This window comes from Apostichopus japonicus, chromosome 15, assembly GCF_037975245.1.
Source record: "Apostichopus japonicus isolate 1M-3 chromosome 15, ASM3797524v1, whole genome shotgun sequence".
Lineage (NCBI taxonomy): Eukaryota > Metazoa > Echinodermata > Holothuroidea > Aspidochirotida > Stichopodidae > Apostichopus > Apostichopus japonicus.
This window is the reverse complement of record NC_092575.1, coordinates 7,506,993-7,528,020: the sequence shown is the minus strand read 5'-3', so window position 1 is coordinate 7,528,020 and position 21,028 is coordinate 7,506,993. Positions and strand designations below refer to the sequence as shown.

Genomic DNA, 21,028 nt, shown 5'->3' with positions numbered 1-21,028 from the left:
AGGTCTCTCCCCTTGCTACTGCAATACCACCATTCTTAGTTGGCTTACATCTTAGTTTTTACTATTTTTTTCTCCCCTTTCACCTATTTTACCTGGAACCTTGAATGGTTAGGTATGTGCAGGGCTCCACAGTTAGGCACCTTAATCATGTGGAAGCAGCATCAAGCATATTGCGTCCATTAGGTTAGTCAAACATCTGTGAAGACTAAATACAGAATTCCCCCCCCCCCAATTACTACTCTACCCCAACTCTTTACAGATGTGTATCCAGGGGGTGGGGGTATAGGTTTACACATAGTTTACATTCTAATCACTTATCTTAAACCCATTCTTGCTAACTATTAAGTTCCCAGACTTAACACCATTCCAATTGCTCAGGTTACCAGGTTAGGTTAGCATCACACAAGTGGGTCTAGCATATAGCTGCATGTTTTGGTTGAAATCTCCAGCACCATCATTTTAGCCATGTCGCCTTTTATTTTTTGGCCTATTGGGAACCTTGTTTTCTCTGACTTTTTTTCTGGTCATTTCTATTGTACAGTAATGGATGAACACACCCTCTAAGTAACATCCGCAGAAAGATTTGGTTTATGTTTTTAATGTTAATCAGCAGGCAAGCGACAATTTAAAATTAAACTGGTACTAGGTCTGTAATTGAAGTAGAAAGCAGGTCTGCAACTATAGGGTAGATAGCAGGTCTGCAATCTAAAGAGTGGGTGTTTGCATTCAGACAAGATAAGTCCACAATCAGAATATGTGGCAGGTCTGCAATCACAAGAGTAGAAGATGTCTGCAATCATAGAATCGGTGGCAGGTCCGCAATCAGAGTTGAAGGCAGTTCTGCCATCACAGTAAATGGCACCATCACACCTCTGCCATATCACAGTAAATGGCACCTCTGCCATCACAGTAATGGCAGGTCTGTCATCACAGTATGTATGTATGTATGTATATGTGATCTTCCCGCAAGCAGGAACTCGCGAAAGAAGCCATGGAGGCTTGTAGACTCGCAAGCTGACCGAAGCCAATCTCTCGGCACACATCCATTTAACGTCCATGTCAGGAAGTTGTTATTGAACAACACCGTTGCCAGACGACACACATTGCTGTCGGCGGGGAATCGAACCGGGGATCTCATGACTGGGAGACGCCGGCGTTAACCACTAGGCTATACACTCCGCCTTAAATAGTAAATACACTAGTAAATACACTCCGCCTTAAACAGTAAATGGCAGGTTTGCAATTAGAGGATATACTTTATAAGAAAAAGTCGCCCAGGAAAGAACCTGGGCACGAAAACCAACTACCGAACGACTGATCCGCTCTCAACCCCAGTCCCCTTGCATCGGGACTGACTGTGTGATCATCGTCAGGTGTGCATCACCATTCTCCTCGAAACTTCGAAAGGGAACAGATACTACACATGATCTTAGCCAAAAGGTCGAGAAGCAATAGAGGCTATTACAGGTCTGCAATCAGTGAAGATGGCCGATCTGCAATCACAAATGAGTGGTCAGATCTGCGATCAACTGAGCATGTCTGTAATCGAACTAGAAAGCAGACAGCGCTGGCTGTCCAGTGTGTTATTGTTTGCTTGCATTATGTACGCTATAGTCCACTGATAATAAGGCAATTTACATATATATGGTCTGAAACGTTAATCGTATTTGCTTGCATTCTGTCCGCTATAGTCCATTGATCATGTAAGGCAGTTAACATATCTATAGTACTGGAGCCTATATTGTCCAGCATGTTATTGTTTGTTTGCATTCTGTACGCTATAGTCCACTGATAATAAGGCAATCTACATATCTATGTTACTGGAACGTCTATCGTCCAGCATGTTATTGTTTGTTTGCAGTCTGTATTCTATAGTCCACTGATAGTAAGGCAATCTACATATCTATGTTACTGGAACGTCTATCGTCCAGCATGTTATTGTTTGTTTGCAGTCTGTATTCTATAGTCCACTGATAATAAGGCAATCTACATATCTATGGTGCTGGAGCCTCTATCGTCCAGTATGTTGTTGTTGGTGCCGTTCATCTGTTGTTTTCCTTGCTGCATCGCCATCTGTCTCTGCATCGTTAAGATCATTTCCTGCATCTTCTTCAACTCATCCTCCTTCTCCTTCAACTTCGCGTCTGTATCAGCATGTGGTTTCCTATAGGTGAGAGGAAAACAAATTTAAAAATTTGATTTATTTGACCCCGATGGGCTTAAATGTTTCCAATACTGCTTGATCAAGGGAGACAATCTGTTAACCCGGTAGTCATCTGTGGATAATCACTTCGATGATTACCTGTACGAAAATATTTTGATCAAAATATTTTCTTACAGGTAATCATCAAAGTGATTTACACAGATTAGTGGTATATTACCGACATCCAACACTATTAAAGCCAACAAAAATACAAACCCATTATACATCACCAGGAACGAGGATTTACACCAAATATGAATACCTAGTAGGTTCAATAGCTACATTTATCAAATTAACCATAAACGTACACAGGGGCGGCAGAAGAGGATTGAATTTGGTATGGGAAGGGGGAGGGTTTTCGGTTTACGATTCGGAAACAAACTTAGAGGGGCAATGGGGCTTTCGGATTTGGGTTGAGAGGGCAATCAAAAAGTTTCCGACGAACTTAATCATGTTTGCACTTTCGTACCGATTTGAGTGGTTTACAATCAAAAGGCATTTTTGAATATAAGCAACTAAAAAGAACATGTTTTAATAAAATTTAAAAAAAGTAAAATAAGAAACCTTTTCTTAAAAAAACGGAGCACCCTTATTTATGAAAAGTGGCACCTTTCATGTTTTTCACAACGGTGTAAGAAAGCATGTCACCCCTGCATCTCCCAGCCCCCCCCTTCTTCCACTACATCGCACCTGGTTATTCACATTATAGTGCTTCGCAGACACCCATAATGAGCTAAGTGACTCATAGCATCTGTTGGTAATATCAGCTTATTTCCGAAGCAGACAGTTAATTGGTCCTTTTTTCTCATGAATGAAATGCACAGAACTAACATATTAAACAGTGTCTGTACTTGAACCATGCGATTAAAATTTGTCTCTACTATATTATCAATTATGAATATGCATAAGTTGTTCCATGCTTTCACCCAGTTGGGACAATTTTTCTATACTGTAGTGTTATGTCCCGCTTCAGAGCACTCGTATTGTCAGTACGAGCAGTATGAATATCATGTTTCTTTCAAATCAAGGTTAGGAACTGTTTGTACTGTCAATACCAGTGCTTTGAGAGCATGATATTGGAGTAAAGTTTTAGAGAGGTATTAGCATTAGGAAATTCTTTTTAACTAGTGATAACTGTTCGATCGTTTTCATAGGTCACACGAGCAAATGAGAAAAACAGAGTGGAGGAGAAGTGTCTGCATTCAATGTTAGGAGGAGATAGGGTTAGAAGGATGGTGAGGGGTGGGGTGTGGATGGGGGTGCTTACATACTCATAAAGTATGATCACAAGTAATATTGCCCTCAGAAATGTACTACATACCCATTAACAGGCTCTATCTTGCCACCATTTTTAATTTTCTGAAGTCTGAAGTTCTCGTAGTGGACATCCTGTGTGACATCTTTAAGATCCTGCATATGTGTCCTGCATTGGGAAGAATAACAACATTTTCATTTATAGATATTTATAAATTCACGACAGCTATTTAAAGAAATTCATATTCACCATGCTAGCTTCGGAAGAAGATACTTTTTGGTAACTCAAACCAAAACTTTCACCGGAAGCTACAATCTGATTATGGACTATACCCTTGTTTGTAATTACATGTACGTGTATCATTGAAGTGATATGCATGCACATGTCAACTCTTAGAGATCACTTAAAAGATCCTGTGTAAATCACTCACCTTATTAACATGTTCCTTAGTTTAATGAAGTCGGAATGTTTGGGATTTTCAACTGTTGATAAAAAAAAAACAAGGTGCACACATTAAGTAGAGCTCATTAACTTTCAGTGAGGTAGAAAAATAAATAATGAATCGAAATAAACAAATTCTGTATTTTTAATTAGGTAAAACAGCTATCACATGCTGTGACGCTTACATTAAAATTCTATACTATTACGTCGAACAGAAAAAAAAAGGAAGCAATGTTCGGGATTAAGGCTCTCGAATTAACTGATCACAAGATGTAAGTTTGTCTCAGTGTATCTGCTCTTACAAACACTGACATTGGATGTTTGTGCTCTCAGCTCGATGAACTGTAGTAGAACGAAAATTTTCAGTTCATGGTCAACATTTCAAAGAGTAGGCTAAGTCTTGTTAATCACGTTGTGTAAGTGTTCGCTACATCATTGGGAGTACGACTGGTCGGCACTCCCCCCCCCAACCCACCCTCCTATCCACCTACCCCACTCCCCCACCCCTACCCCACCCCTACCCCACCCCCTATTGTGATCGTTCATCACTGTTGCCTACTAGCTGTTTGGTTTGTTCGTCTGAATTTTTCATTAATGGAATATGTCCTGAACAAAACAATATGACGTATTTTTTTTCCCAACCAGTAATACTACCGTCTATCTCATATGAATTATAAGTATGAAATGTTGAGGAAAATATTAATTATAAGCTGACCAACCTTCTGCTATCCCCCATGGATATAGTCTGCCACGCACTCTTTTCCCGCCAACTTCCACTACTGTATTGCTACCGATAATAGCAAATGGCACGCTGGACTGTTAACAAGAAAAAGTTTGAAATTATAGATTGGCATACAATTTACAAATGGTAACTCTCAAAGGAGTTTGATTATTGTTGTCTATGACTACGAGCAAGCCTTTCACGATGTTTTCATCGCCATTTCATTCACTTTAGGAAACAAGTTGAAAAGACATATATAGGCCTACCCATCTATGAGTAATATATTCGAACCGAAAAAATATTCGGGCAAAGAGACTTAAATTTTGGGGTTGGGGGTGGGGCATAAACTTCAAAGGGCAGTGGGACATGTGACATTGATTTGTGGAAACAAACCACCAAATCACGTCAACGTGTTCCGACTGGCTAAATTGACTATCTGCGCAAACGCCAGTTTTTTATTACTCTGTAATGACTTGTTTCAGGTTTACAAAAAAGGGCACTTCTCTTTACAGCTTTTCTTAATTCTCAACAAAAAGGCATCTTTTAATTAACGAAATGGCAATTTTCCGTGACCCCCCAAAAACCAACACCCCCCCTGCTTTGCCGAACCTGTATCTTTGACTCCAGAAATTTTGAAAAATGCGAGACACAACATTTTTTCAGTCAATACATACATTATGAAACTGTTAACATTTTGGTTAATCTATTGAATATTCAAAATCTGGGCTCATTTCCTTCTTTGCACACAGAAATATACTTTTGAAGTAAAGAAGGCCTCAAATGCAAGCAATATTGTTTGTTATACATTAAATTTTAACGAACATCGCAAAACATACGCCATATCATTGAAAAGGTAACCTTAATCCTGCTTTAAAGAGGGAACCTCTTAAAGTTTATGTCAGTATCGGCCCCAAATATGCTAGTAAGTCAGATACTGGGCACCGCCCACTCTACAATTTCAACAAGCGTTTTACTGTTACTCTATAGATGTAGCCTATTCACAGTGCTGAGACATTTAATCATCTATTGTAACAATCTCAATCTCTGGAAATATTTTGGAAAAACCAAAACCTTCAGGAAAATTGGAAAAGTGATTTTGAAAACTTCTAGCAATTTTAAGCATGCTAAAGTTTGGGCTCCAAATTTTGACGACCTTTGAAGAAAACAAAACAAAAACCTTTCTTCATAGCCGATAAAACTAGTTCTGTATAAATTGCGTAATTGTTTCCTTTGTTTTTCGTTTCTTTTGTTTACCTGTAGATCACTATTTTCTCTCCTCGTGTCTTCATCCTCATCTGAATCTCCATCTGTGAATTTGTAGATGTTGATGTTGTACTCGTCTACCTCATCCAAAATCTGACGAACAAAACAGATAATTTATAGACCCATATTACTACAAACTTGGCGAAAATTCTTATTGACTTAGTTATATTTATTCAACTTCTTTAAACATACAATGAGCATGACGACTTGATACTCAAGTAAAATACGAGATGAAACTAGATGATCATAAAAAAACACCTTTTTGACTACATAATAACATTCAATACGTGTATAGCATAGTAGTAGGTGTACAATATTTCTTTATGGTCAATTTTAACATAAACTTAAGGAGATAGTCATTTATATAATTCATTCAGTTTGCTTTGCACGCTGCATGGAATTACGCTTACATCTCCTGGACACATGAGGCTAGGTGGAATGGGGGGGGGGGGAGGGTAGGGTGGGGTTTGCTGAGTACAACACGACTTGTTTTGGATCACTACATATGTTCTCCTTAATACTTATCTGGTACTAGCGTTATCTTTGGAATTATTTTTTAGTCCTATGAATATTTATGAAATGATGAAATCTGCCTTTAGTCCAATCATAATATACTAACCCTTTCTTTTAATTTCTTGATTTCTGTTGGTGTAAGGCAGTCTGATTTACCGATTACTGGAATAATGTTCACCTTATTGTGCATCCGTTTCATGAACTCTACGTCAATTGGACGCAGCCTGTAAGATAATAACCAATCACAAGGAATAAGGTTAGTGACGTCATAAAACAGTATATTAAAGAAGTAGCCCGTAACTAACACATTACATCGCATCTATGCACTGTTGGTATAAACTGATGTTATCGCCTAAACCAGACGTTTCTAAATGTAATCCCATCTCAAATCAATAAGGTCAATATTCATAAACAGTTCTACATTTATTTGTCCAAACATGTATTTTGTTGCAAGCCCATGGATTTTTTTTGGGGGTCTTTCTGAAAGTAGATGTCGGAGTTTGGCCCCCTATTTTCCACTCTACCTAACTCAACTCATACCCAGTAGTAAACTAGCGAGCTGAACATGATACAGATGGCTTTATCAGTAGTAGCTCCGAACCATTCAAGAGAGTGTAGTACTTGATTTTGATCCATGTAGTGTAGGATTGACCATGAAAACACGTTAAGAATTAAAAAAAAAAAAGTCAAAATTTCGACTTTTCGATACTGCAAATTCTCCTCTTTGACGTCACGGTGTACTAGTTAGTTTTTGGGTCCACTGTCCGTTCTGGGCCAACCTTCAACTTGTAATAAGCGAACTTCATATTTGAACAGCAAATAAATTTGATGATATGAATAATCAATGAACATATATTTGCTCTTCAAATGTGTGACTATCGAGTAAAGAACGACGATATTGCTTACCCATGACCAAAAGGCGAGATGAAATACAGGCAGCAGTGAATTCTGTTATCTACGATGTTTTTCCTATTCAGTCCGCTCTCATCCGTGAAGTACTGTTCAAACTGGTCGTCTACATAAGTAACAATTGGCGTGAAACTGTGCGTAGAGAGAGAAGTGATAAGGAGTTGAAACAGCCTCGGTTTTAAAGATCATCGGTATATCGCCCTTCACTTTCAATGGACTTTATATTACTAAAACGTTTCAAAAGTACTGTCATGAAAATTCGGACGAACCCCTTCCCCCTCTCCCTCCTTCCCATCCAAAGTAAACGCAGACAAAAGGGGAAAATGGTAATTTTCGCCAATTATTTATCAGTTGATGTTAAGGAAATTTATCTCAGCATGACAGTACTTGAAATAATGAAGCTTTAACAAGAGTTGAAAAATCGTTGAAATTTATCATATTTGGGGCTAATGTGATTTATCAATATACCTTCATGTCGTGGACTACGACTAGCTGTTATACATATAGCTACTATATATTGTGCAACGAAACGAGCAGTCTGTCTTGGTGAAAGTTGTTCCCGTTTTGTATATATCTCTAAACCCATACATACACACACACACAACGCATTTCTCATTAGACTAATCACTATACCAATTTGATATGGAAACTGAACCGGAGCATTTCCTGTTGGGTATGGTACGGGATATAGTTGAGGGTTAAAGTATGAGGGTGTGGGGTGCAGGGGTAGCGTAATGGGTTGGGTTAGATTCTGAAGTTTTTATTTTAGATTACCTCATCATAAGTTTACCGTCCCATGATATATTCTCCTTTATGGTGGGGTATGTGAGAGACAGGGGGGGGGGGGGGAGAGATTGGAGAGAAAGGGAAATCTCATCCATGTAAACTAATGAAATGAGATTTCTGTAATATCTGACAGCTGAAAGCAGGTATCACCAGTACCAAGTATCATCAGACTATATATAATCCACTAGAGACAGTTTAATAGTATACTGCCACCAGTACCACAAGATGTATACTTGTGAACTGTATTTGGTTATCATATGACTCACCTGTCGGTATTATTAACGGCATCGCCGAACCCCGGTGTATCGACAACCGTTAGTTTTAGTCTGACTCCTCCTTCCTCGATATCTTGCGTTGACCTTTCGATTTCGACGGTTTGACTGATTTTCTCTGGACAAAAGGAAAACGAAAAAAGGACTGTAATATACAAGCCGGGGAAAAGGGGGGGGGGGGGCTATTTCAATAAATTACCGTGTGAACACGATGTAATATCACATAGAGTGACTTTGATAAGTTATTAAAGTTAAATTTAAATCACATATTCCTGCCAGGTTTGTATAAAATGATGTACTACGATGGCTACAATTAATCATTTCTCAGTTTATGTTGATGCGCATGGGCGGCGATCCTGGGGGGAAGGGGGGATATATCCCCCCATGAAAATGGGTGGAGGGGATGTAATACACCATATCCCCCCACCAAATGCCAGGGATAAGAATATTTTCATGCCTACATTTATGCATCATCGTGAATGTACGGCTCTTTTTTAGCTCATTTCTCGCCTACCATAAACGCAGTGCGATCTTTTCAAATAAAGCGTCTTTATAAAGCAAGAATAGTTGACTGTAGGCTTCATTGGCCCATAACAACAAAAGGTATTATTGCACCCACGGTATTGATATAGTACATATATGCACCCTCATAGTATTCATATAGGCCAGGGTTGTCCAACCTTTTGCAGAGGAGGGCCACATGGAATGATTATGATGAAGGAGGGGCCGCATGAACCCTACGCTCGATTTTTCGCACTGATTTATTTTCCTTCCTGATAAAACAGATGAATAAAGTCCAGCCGCCCGCCCCCCTCCGCTGAGAGTGTCACACAAACTGACCTGTATGCAGTTTTTTGGACCCAGAATGTTCGAATGATTGATTATATAGCTTCAAATTGTTATCAATAAATCTGCTCACTAAAATTTCGCACCGTACAAGCATCTCTGGCGGGCCGGACGCAACCCTGCGGCGGGCCGGACTGTGGCCCGCGGGCCGTAGGTTGTACAACCCTGATATAGGCCCTATAGTAGGCCTACACACGTACATGTTCCCTCGAACAGCATGTTACCAGGGTAATGCTTAATACACGTTTCACCTGGATGCCCTAGCAATCGGTACCTAGGAATGTAACTATGTGTAATTGTGTATTGCATGTGTATAGGCCTATAATAGCCTGCATGAGGCCATTTTCTTCATCGAATAATATAAAAGGGCTCTCGAACATTCTAACGTAGCGCCTGAAACAAGATTGACAGGGGCAATTTTCCCAAAATAACACCCGAAATTAAAAAAAAAAAAAAAAAGTATTTTGGATCCTGATTATGAGATATTTCGGACATGATATCCCTATTTTAAAGTTGGGTATATGCCGCTTGGAAACCTCGAGAAGTGCCGTTTCCGGCCATCTAGAGGGTTTGTAAATCCCAAAATTTTCTTGTACGCTTCGCGCCAACCGATGGTGACGCTACGCTTAGATAGTCAACAAGGTCATATCCCCCCCACTCGGAAGTACGGATCGCCGCCCATGTTGATGCGCCTCACTTTCAGTTTTCCGAATATAAATTGCAGGCCTACAATATACTGATTTGATACCAATAACAAGCGTGTAATAAATTGACATCAACAGAAACATTGCAGATAAAAAGTCTTACCGCTATTCAACGTATATTGACATTACATAGTCAGCCGGTTAGAATGTAAGCCACTATTTTTTTTCTTACTTGATGGATGAAATGATAGGGGTGGGCCGGGGGGGGGGGGTGGGCCAGGGGGATGACGAGAGAGATCAATGACCAGGTGCTCATCATACACCCTCCCCACACCTGATCTACTCCGGTTTTTGTTTGCACAACTGACATGAAATTGAGAGTGAGGTGCAGATATTAATAACATATTTTTCCATAATTTATGGACCTGTTAACTTACCTTCTGCATTGAGTACGGCTCTCTGTTTGTATAGCTCGGTCAGAAACAGACTATTAACCAGAGTAGACTTCCCCAGGCCTGATTCACCTACAAAACAATGAAAAATAAAATCCTCTAAATGATGACATGACTACCGTACACTCGGTACTATTGGTAAGTTTCAAGTGTGTGTTTGGTTCCAAAATCTAGCTTAAAAATATAATTATATGATTTATTCAGATTTTAATACTTGCCAACACATTCTGACCAGTGCACCGCCGTGTGGCGCTAGACTCAGCCATTTCCAAATTTCAGCCAAATTTTTGCGTCAGGAGACGAAAACATACTATAAAAAAGAGGGAGCATTGCCACTCCACCCTCCTCTTATACCCATACCTGTGTCTACACGTCCCCCACACCCTTCCCCTCTTCATTTTAGTATTATCAAATATCAAGTATACATAAACACACACGTATATATGCTTACACACCGACACACACATGCGAGATAATTAGCAATCAAGAAACTCTGACATTGATCATAACAGGAACACGGAGATCCTGCACAAGTAGGCAGGGCAAACGTTTCAAGAGATCACTCAGGTAATACATCAAAATATTTCGAAATAGGGCCTAAATACTTACCGACGACCATGAGTGTAAATTCAAAGCCTTTCTTCACCGATTTCCGATGGACCTGATCAGGAAGGGTCGCAAATCCGATAAATTCTCGTGATCCTGTGGGCTATAAAAGAAAGAACCGAATAAATACATAAATTATTGTCGAATTAAAAGTAGGGGGTGTTATGTATCACCATGACAACGGTTTTGAAAGATATGGGCCTATATCAAAGTCTCATGTTCCAACGTTGTAATATGTCACAAGGAATGCATTAACTAACTGTTGTCTTCTACATTGGTTGCAGATAAAAATTACTAAATCGAATCAAGTTTGATTGGAGAAGTACCATACATGGTATAAATAACATGTGACGTCACATACAGGGTCCGAAGAAATAACCATGTAATATTTCAGAAATTATATGAATATATACTTATCCTTGAAAGATTACACAAATGTATTTAGGTACCGGAACGTTATTTAAACATGCGGAAAGTTAAAGATCACGTACATCACATCAACCGAAGGTTTTAGTGTTATTAATAGTATTATCCCTTCGCAATCCAAATTGCATGTGACAAAAAAAAATTCCGGAAGAAAGCTAACCAAAAGTCCACTTGATATGCCACTAGTTTCCCCTACCTGACGGCGCAATCTCCGTAAAATATATTAATTTCCAAACTCAATGCATAAATATCATATTGTATATCTGGAGCGAGACAACCAATGAAAACGAACGTCGAACAACTAATGTTGATTTTGATTTACACATTTTTTCGACATAGAGCAGGGTTTCCCTAACTTTATCCCCCACGAACCCCTTGTGGATGTCAAAGTTGTCCACGAACCCCCAACTTTTCGAGACACGATCTGAGTCATTATTATATATACTGTAATACGCATAACAGTGCTTCGTAAAGAGCAATTTCATAGAGTAATATTGTAATGAAAAAACAATAGATGAACGAATATTGCGGCCTGTGTCTGTTTCATAATTCATTTATTTATCACATGAATGGTACGGTACTAGTATGGCAACATATGCGAATGGAATGCGAAAAGAGTTTGTCGATAGGTACGACTTTTGTAAATTACTAAATTATATGATATATCAGATTTTAGTACTCTAGATTTGACTTCAGAAACATCTCACGAACCCCATGGGATGAACTTACGCACCCCCTGGGGGTTCATGCACCCCAGTTAGGGAACCCCTGACATAGAGACTTCAATTTCACATTCAATTGTATACAAACTGCATATAATCATATCTGACACGAAAACTTAAAATCCTTTATTGAATATCACGAAAAATTTAGTATACTTACAGGCATTGTACAAAAGATTTGTGAATTAGTCCGATAGTGAATATAAGGGAACGCAAAGCAAATTCTTTCCTTTTTGTGTCACTAATTATTGCAATAAAATCTTCCCAGAAATGATAAAATAGAGAACTTTTAACGAAGCCAACAGGAGGACGGCAGGTGCTACTGTGCTCAATATAGACAGACTCAGCGTGACTGTTTCAAATTCAAAAAATATCCAACTGATATACCTGACAAAAACTTCCGGGAAAATGAACCACTAATATGAGAGGAAACAGATTGCGATCAACATGACACTTACAGGAAACCGACTTCACGAAGTCTAAAATCTCAGGTGTGTCTGTCAGTCTGTGCATGGAGTGCAGTAGACTTTCTTTTTCAAACTGGTTAGGTGTTTTTCGTGACTGTGTGGTTTATATCCCTGAAGGGGGAAACATCACTCAGCTATAACCAACAGTATAATGTATCAAATTAAACCAATAATGATTGTTTTTGCAAAATATTGTTTCTGACTCTTAAATCTTTGGGGATTCGATCTTGCGTAAGACCCTCCGCAAAAATGTTATGAATGTAATAAATGATAGACATAGGCTTGTTTAGCTTTATTATTGCATATCATATCGGCGAATATACCCTATGGACCCAAAGCGGTGACAGACGGCCGGGAACAAACATGTTTTTCGTGTGTGTATGTGGCTTTTTATCTGCCTTTTATGGTAATGTCTGTTCTAGCTAAGGAGAGGGACGGAGGGGGGGGGGGGGGGGTTAGAGACATGAGTGCATTCTCTTAATGGGTACGAGGGTGCATACACATCACGTTGTACCCTATACGTAAACGCAAACCTCGTGGACCAACACATAAAGTAGGCAATCATAATCTTCTTTAGTAACGATGTTGAAAATGGTTAAACGCTGCAATTGACAGTTATGTCGGCAACTGCACTTACTACCCTAATACTCGTTTATGGTTACATGCAATCTGTTACATTATCATTTTTTATTAACTGAGCGTACGGAACCATTTTATTGGTAACTAGCACAACATTGTTTTCCACAAGTCCACTTTCCTCTCCACCCCCCCCCCCCCCCCGCTCCACACTGCCAGCACCCTACGTACACTTGGTTTGTAGTCATTTCTTAACAAAAAACAGCGATATCACATACATACGCATCCCCCCTTCCCCCTGCCCCCTGCCCCCAACACACACACAGACACTGAACAATACTGTTGGTTACCTTTCTCTCATCAAAACACGTCTGATATTATGACCAATCTTGTTATTTTTACCGACCATTCTGACCATTAGGTAAGAAAATACTTATATTCGGTCGAAGATGACAACTTTGCGGTCTTTATTCAAACAATTCTGAAGCAAAAACGTTTTTACTTCCACCTGTCAGCGAATGAAATATTTCAAAAACAGGAAAAGATTACACAACAATGATGGAAGTGATTGTGTGTGGGTGGGTGTGTTAACGTCCTACGGTTTCCACGTTGACTCACCGCGATAATATTACTTATAATGGTGGGTAAATATCTCTGTGGGAGAGTCTAGGAATCACTTGAATAAAAAAAGATGCGGTTTGAAACACGTATGGAGTTTTGAAAGTCTGGCGAACACATGCCTGTTGCGATGGGTGTAAGGGGGTCCTTAAACATCTGTCTGCCACAAGCGATTAATGTTGTTTTGTAGTCAAGTCCTTAATGTCCATAATAATCAGGCGCGTAGCGAAGAATTTGCCAAGGGAGGGGCGAACTTGCCTGTAGGCAAGCTATCTAAGCGTAGCGCCACCATAAGTTAGCGCGAAGCGTACAAGAAGGGTTTGGCCGAAAATGCCTCCCAGATCGCTGGAAATGGCACTTCCCAGGGACCATAGCTTTGCGCGAAGCGTACAAGAAAATTTGGCCAAAAATGCCGCTCAGATCGCTGGAAATGACACTTCCCAGGCCAAGTAAGCTGCATCTAAGCATGTTCTATTTGAAATTACTAGCGATATCATAAAAAAAATATGCTCAAGGGGGTTGGCGGTCGCCCCCTCCCCCCCCCCCTTGGCTACGCGCCTGATAATAATATCACTAGCTATCATATCCTATACCGTGATTAAACGTAGCTTGTGAGAGAGGCCTGTACACATAGTAGAGCCATAGCACTGCTAATTTATGTGATGTAGGGCTATACCGTACTCCGTTACCCACATTTAGGGATTTTTGGTACATGTGCCTTCAATCAAGATTGGACAAAACAAATGCACATCCGAGAATTTTGATTTCCAAGGCTTTTGGTAGAAGTTTGTTAACAATTGACCATATTGTAACAATTACATTAGTTCAGATGTTTCAATTTTTGACGATTTGATTAGCTTACAGACTATATAGCTGATCCGGTTAATTTTAATATTTAGTTATCGCAAGGTCAAGTTCGGAAAATACTCAACAGGCAACGCTAAAGATTGCACACCGGTTCCTATATGATTTCCTACTATTCATATACGCACCATGGGTTATAATATGCGATAGGCCTTAGTATATAGGCCTATATAAGAACATTATAAGAACGCACGGTATAGTGTAGGCTACAATGATGGACAGCCTTAGACAGTGGCAATCATTTGTTTGACTAAACTGGTATAAAAAAAACCACATTTAATAACCTACATTATGCCGGATCTCAAAATTGTTGGATATATTTATAGACAAAATATGCATAAATGTTTGCCTCTTATTTGCATTGTGTTTATATGGCACCACCGTATGGTCCTTGACGTTCACACTGTTGTCATGGTGATACAAAGTAAGTGCCTCGCAGTCTTATGGCGTTGGACTTTGATCAAACCTTCAATAATCCTTTTTACTGCACTTTGCACATGATCGTGTTCTTCGTCTTCGTCTTCTTCTTATTATTATTCTTTCTTGAAATATAAACAGTCTAGCCCGACTTTGCAATTAAACTTGTGTATGCCATAACTTGGCATGCAGTGTATAGGCTTAGAGAAGGCATATACCAACGCCCATATGTTCAATGTTTGTTATTCAAATTATCTTCGACATATAAGTAAAGGACAAACAGGCACACACACACAAAAACACCTACAAAAAAAAACAATCCTCCTCTGCCAATATATTGAATTTGGTCATTGTTGACTAACAATGCTATATGTAAGTAACATTGTACAGGCTCCTTTACCAGTAATGTCTATTTATTATTTGAGTGGCATGCCCTGCACGCGAGGGTGATTTTCATATTTCCCATGCCTGAATAACAAACCGCAATTCCGTCACCACACATTCCTAGCTCGGGTTTACCTGTTATATCATCACAGACAAAAGCTAAACCAACTGCTGACTGTACACACGATGCCATAAGCCCCGTTAACCAAATCACCGCAAGCGTATAAACAACAACTACCTTTTTCAAACAAACTTGTGCCATCGTAAAACTTGGCTCAAATTTTTCCTTTTAATGTTCAATTTTGGCATTTTGTATATTCACGTTGGACAGTGTTTGCTTTTTAACTCAGTTCCTGAATTTGTAGGTGTGTTGTTAAATAGTTTCGCCGAAACAACGGTAAGTGTGGGTGGTATGTAAATACATTGCAACAATCTTTCGCACGCTGTCAGACATTTAAAGGGATTTTAGATTCAAAAAGTATCACTACACAATGACCAAGATTTTTGCACGTCTTTTGCAGCTGCAATCCTCTGCAGGTTTACTTTGTCCTTTCCTAGCTGAGACATTTAAATGTCTGATTTCGCCGCCTTTGATGCCAGAAGGAATTTGAAGAGACTGAAGTACTAGTCCGAATGTTGTTTAGTCAACTGACTCACTTGCTGAGATTCATGCATGCTCAGGTGCTTCGAAAGTCAGGGGACAATTAGGGTCATTCAATGGTTCCACCACACCCCCCCCCCAACCACTTGAAGTATCCTTATTCATGATACATTCATGGACGTATGAAAACTTCTTCTGAAAATTAGAGTATATTGTTTCTCATTCCATATTTCTCCGGTCTCCTTAATTTAGTTGGACCTCCCCCGGGCCTACAGGAGTACCGCCCTGCGTCCTTCTCGCCAGACCTGCACTACAGGTGAACAACTAACTGACGTTGAATAACATAACGTAACGACTTTGTATGGCAATGGTTAAGATGCTTATCATCACGGTACCAAAACTATTCTAAATAAGACGAATTACTAGGATGGAAAACAGAATTCTTGTTGACACTAACCGCTTACGATCGGGATCATTATCGTCAAGGACCGAAGATAGGGAGGTAGGATGGTCTGGGGGAGGGGGGAGGGGGGAGGGCGTAGGACGGGAGGGTGACAAATGTGGAAATCCTTTTAAGACCGTCCGGTTCGTTTGTGTTCAGCAAAGAAAGAGAGATTGCATCTTACACAAGTATGATCGAGACAAATATGAGCTGTATGATGACCACACCTTACCCTCCCCCCATATGCGCTGTATGATGACCACACCTTACCCTCCCCCCTTATGCGCTGTATGATGACCACACCTTCCCCTCCCCCACCCCCCCCCTCGTCATTTCCACAATAATGTATTCGTGGATTTTCAGTGACTTCAACACGACATACCAAAGCCATTCACTTGGTTGTATCAAATTAAGTTAACACTGCCTTGTCTAGTTGATGTCATCATGAAGGCGTGTGAACGCAAAGATTTATCAACAATTGTTGCATGACAAGTGGAAATATAGATGTTGAAACTGTCAACAAATGCTTCAAAGGTAGGCCTATGTTTTATGTGGTTTTTTTTTAAACTTTGTAACCACTTTAGCATTTCACTACGTCACTGGATAGTCCCTATATTATTATGTGCTCTTTCCCTGCTAATGAGTCAACAGCTCAGATTGGGGATAACAACTTGTTTTTTTTTAAGTTTTATTTTTTATATTATGACTTATTTTACTCCATCCGTTACTCTGCCTTTTACAAATATCTAACGTGGAACATGTCATAACGGAAGTGACGTAATCATACGTTGTCAACCACGTCGTATGTACTTCTGCAGGTTAATACACTTCATAGCTTCACGAATTTTTCAAACTTTTTGTAAAGTTTGCGGGAAGCATTGGTTCGAGAAAATTGTGAAGGGAAAAAAGAGAAAGTGCATAAAAAGGGGCAAACGAATTTAGACCAAACGAGCTATATGAGATAACTTTTACCCTTGAAAGATGTAAAATCTTTTACATAAAATAGTCTGCACTTGATCCCGCTAATACGTCTTCCACGTACTAGATAAACAGGGGCGCAAAAACACCTTTGCACTGAACGGAGGGGTGGGGGGGTGAGGTGCGTGTGTATGTGATGTCACTGTATTTGTTTATGAGGTGACACTGCAGCCCACGTGTACGTTAGCGCGCTGGGAATGGAGAGCAAGGGGGGGGGGATGAAGGGGAGTTGTGGAAAACCTTGTTGTGTTACCAAATTACCAAGTAGGGGTGAACCCTCTCCTTTGAGACATTTTAATTTGGATAAAATAGTGCTATGTTTACGAAAGGGTGCTTAATTCCACCGTATAGCAAGTGTGCAGTTGTGTTATCCTACATATATATTTTTATTTCAGCTGGTATCTGATTGGCCAATGGGCGTTCACGGTGATTTTAAAGTTCTTATTTGCATAGGACTTAGCGAGTTCAGAAGACTTCATGTAACCAAATTAAAAAAAAAAAAACCTGCTGAAATCAATCTTGATCTTCAGTACAAAGGAACTGTATATCATGTTTGCCTAATAATACATGTTTGTGATATCTTGCTGCTTTAATGTTTATAATTCCTTTTGACAAGATAATCCAGCAATTCCAATGATGGATCTCGATGCAAATCGGGCTTGCCTGCCCAGAAAGAAAAAACCCGAATCGCCAAGTTAAACGTTTTAAATGACACGAATATTTACACAGGATATGACTCCTTGCCATTACAACGCCAACAAAGTTACACTATCCCAAGAAAACGTTTAGTCATGATTGCTAACTAATATAGGTCATTTATAGTGAAATATGCAAACCTGATGACTGACGTGTGAGATATAATAACAAGTTTCCACAAATCGGAAAAACAAAAAAACAATCTCTCATCATATATATTTCGTAAATATGTCGCATGGGTATATCGTTAATTTGGTTTACGCTCTAGGCGTATTTACAAAAGAACAGAAAGTTATATTATAGATGTAACTGCCAGGCGTTCTAATAAAGGGCACTTGCAGAATATAAGAGGACCTATTCTTAACTGATTGAGTGTAAGTCGTGATCCCATTCAATTTGGAAGGCCAAAGTACACAGCCTAAGGGGACATTATTGTACTTGGCTATAACAAATATTACAACCTTGACGCCACGGAAGTAAGGTTTCATACAACGATATATGTATTGGTTCCACGGAGGGCTTCCTATAATGTGATAAATGTAAGAGGTTCCTACAGTGGTTGTAGCAATATCAGTAGAGCAAAGCGGAGTGATGGATCGTATATAATGTTTACTTTGAAGCAATAAATTCCAGTAGCAATATGACTGAGGGACTAGAGATTTTTATTGATATATACGAAAACGGGCTCATGTGATTTAACTGCAGCATTGAGCTTAAAGGTAGATATTAGATCTGTGAACACGGGTCGATTTGCTAACACAGTGTTCATTTATTTTGATCGACGCTGACTTGTGTAGGATATATGAGGCATACATAATACCACGTTAGGAATAACGAAGGCCTATACATTCACTTGATAGGTTCATCGTCAGAATAGAAACCTAATAAAGAAAGTTTCTTGGATGTTTGCATACAGCTATTATCCTTTTGGATATTGGCGAAAATGAATGAAATAAACTAAACTAAAAAAAATTAATGGAGGCGTAAAAATCAGGAACATTTACAAATTCTTTAGTGAAATAGGAACATTACGCAATTAGAGCTGACACGTGACATGGGGAGTACTATGCTAAAAATTAACCTCTTCTGACACACATATTTAGCTCAAGTATAGCCTTAATATGAGCAAAGCAAACAAGGGCGGCGGAAGCACTTTTAATCTGGGGGGGGGGGGGGGGCACCGACATCAAAGGGCACTTTGCAGAAGTTCGATTGGACTGATGCAGCCTTATATTTAGTACCCTTTATAACTCTCATTTGCGTATACACATCACTCCATCAACGCCCCCCTCCCCCCCCCCCTTCAAGGTAAATATGCATACTAGCACTGCAATATCCAATGTGCAAAATGGGACACAAGGAACAAGTTTTCTTTTGAGACAAAATGAGGTGAAATCATGCTAGTTGCTGAAGTAGGAATCTTCCGAATTAGAGTTTATTCTTGTTAATATCTTAACAAATTTTTTCCATTCGAAATAGCTTTGAGTTTGACCCACAGAAATTCATTAAAAGTCAGGGGCGTAGCCAGGATTTGCAAAGTTGTATGCACGACTATCTGAGCGGAGCGCCACCATCGGTTGGCGCGGAGCGTACAAGAAAATTTGTGGTTTTACAAACCCCTCAGATGGCCGGAAACGGCCCTTCCCGAGTGTTCATTCTGGTTCCCTGGCTGCTTACTTGAGACACCTCAATTTTTATGTAGAAAAAGGGCACATTTTTAACCTGAGGAAAAGTGGGGGGCACGTGCCCCCCCCCCCCCGGTTCCGCCGCCCTTGAAAGCAAAGCTCGCGGAATCATTGTAGGTAAATTCGCCAGTGCCAATATAGTCCAAGCCCGATCACCGCGGTTCTATGGCGTGGTAGATATACGTTACCAGTTGAATTTTCTACTTTATCTGTACTCTATAGCGACCTCAGAAAGTGACGAATTTATAGTGTGTAAGTCAATGGAGCAATACATTTTCGCAGGGTAGGACAGCTTTCTTAGTATGAGGGGAAGGGTATGAGCGGTGACGGGGACCTTGAAGTTGTAGATCAGCTATACCCGGCATCCAAAACATTGCGTTATACTGGTACAGTAACATTCTATAATATATGGTAGTTTAGAATTGTTCCTATATATCAATCAAAACATTAGTGTAATGAAATATTATTTTTCAACAGGAAGATACCCCTAGTTACAATGAATGGTTAAAACATTCCTTGGTGAATATTTCCACGTGATGAGGTATTCTCCATGCCTGTGTTATTATTATCTCTTTCCGATAAACCGTAAATAGTTGCAGCCAGGTGTCTCTTCTAGCACCTTACCACGACAACAATGTTTCTATCACCGCGCTTTCTTACTTTTAACCTACTGTATTGTCTACAAGAATAACAATAGGGAATTGTCCTCGAGATGTGAATGGCAAACCCCTTAATTGTAACTATTTTCACCGCTGTAATTGTTTGCTAGCATGTGTTTCACACCTCCTGCATTATAGGCATTGACGTGAACACTGCACGGAATCGCAGTTAGCTGAACACCAAGGCCGTATCAACAGGGTAGGATGCATCTGCATAGTATCGCCCGTTTGCCACGATAATGTCGCCTGGGCATATAAATATTAGAAGTTAGAATTTGACAATTTGTTTTTGTGTAACGGCTTAGGAATGTCACAAAAAGTGAGGTGATTCTAGGACACTAAACTGACAGTTGCCTCTCGACCCCCCCCCCCCTCACCCTGAACTGGACAAAACAAACCTACAAAGCAAATTCGGTTCTAACAAAATTGTACTAACAGTATTATTTTCATTTAACTAGATTTAAAGATTGCTAGCAGTTGAGAGCCCCAGACAGTCTAACGCCTTACATGGGTGCGTGCGGATGGGTAGGGAGAGGGCGTGGGGAGAAGGGGGTAGGGGTGAGTTTGCTCACCCTGCTTGTC

The 21,028-nt window shown here is 39.8% G+C and overlaps 1 protein-coding gene across 3 annotated transcripts in view; it reads right to left on the bottom strand.

Moving 5' to 3' along the window:
- Window positions 1–77: 77 nt before the first annotated feature.
- The window catches only part of LOC139981634 (septin-2-like), a 37,471-nt gene continuing 16,520 nt past the window's right edge, over window positions 78–21,028 (bottom strand). For 2 of the 3 annotated variants that reach the window (XM_071994170.1, XM_071994171.1), the window contains 10 exons: window positions 10,915–11,014; window positions 10,291–10,377; window positions 8,358–8,481; window positions 7,303–7,437; window positions 6,503–6,620; window positions 5,875–5,976; window positions 4,619–4,715; window positions 3,889–3,940; window positions 3,525–3,626; window positions 78–2,164 (listed from right to left, as the gene is read on the bottom strand). In XM_071994170.1, the coding sequence (XP_071850271.1) occupies window positions 1,987–2,164; window positions 3,525–3,626; window positions 3,889–3,940; window positions 4,619–4,715; window positions 5,875–5,976; window positions 6,503–6,620; window positions 7,303–7,437; window positions 8,358–8,481; window positions 10,291–10,377; window positions 10,915–11,014 (1,095 nt within the window). In that variant the 3' untranslated portion in view covers window positions 78–1,986. Of the gene's footprint in view, window positions 2,165–3,524; window positions 3,627–3,888; window positions 3,941–4,618; window positions 4,716–5,874; window positions 5,977–6,502; window positions 6,621–7,302; window positions 7,438–8,357; window positions 8,482–10,290; window positions 10,378–10,914; window positions 11,015–12,219; window positions 12,401–21,028 lie in introns of those variants that run through there. The other variant, XM_071994172.1, reaches the window with a different exon arrangement.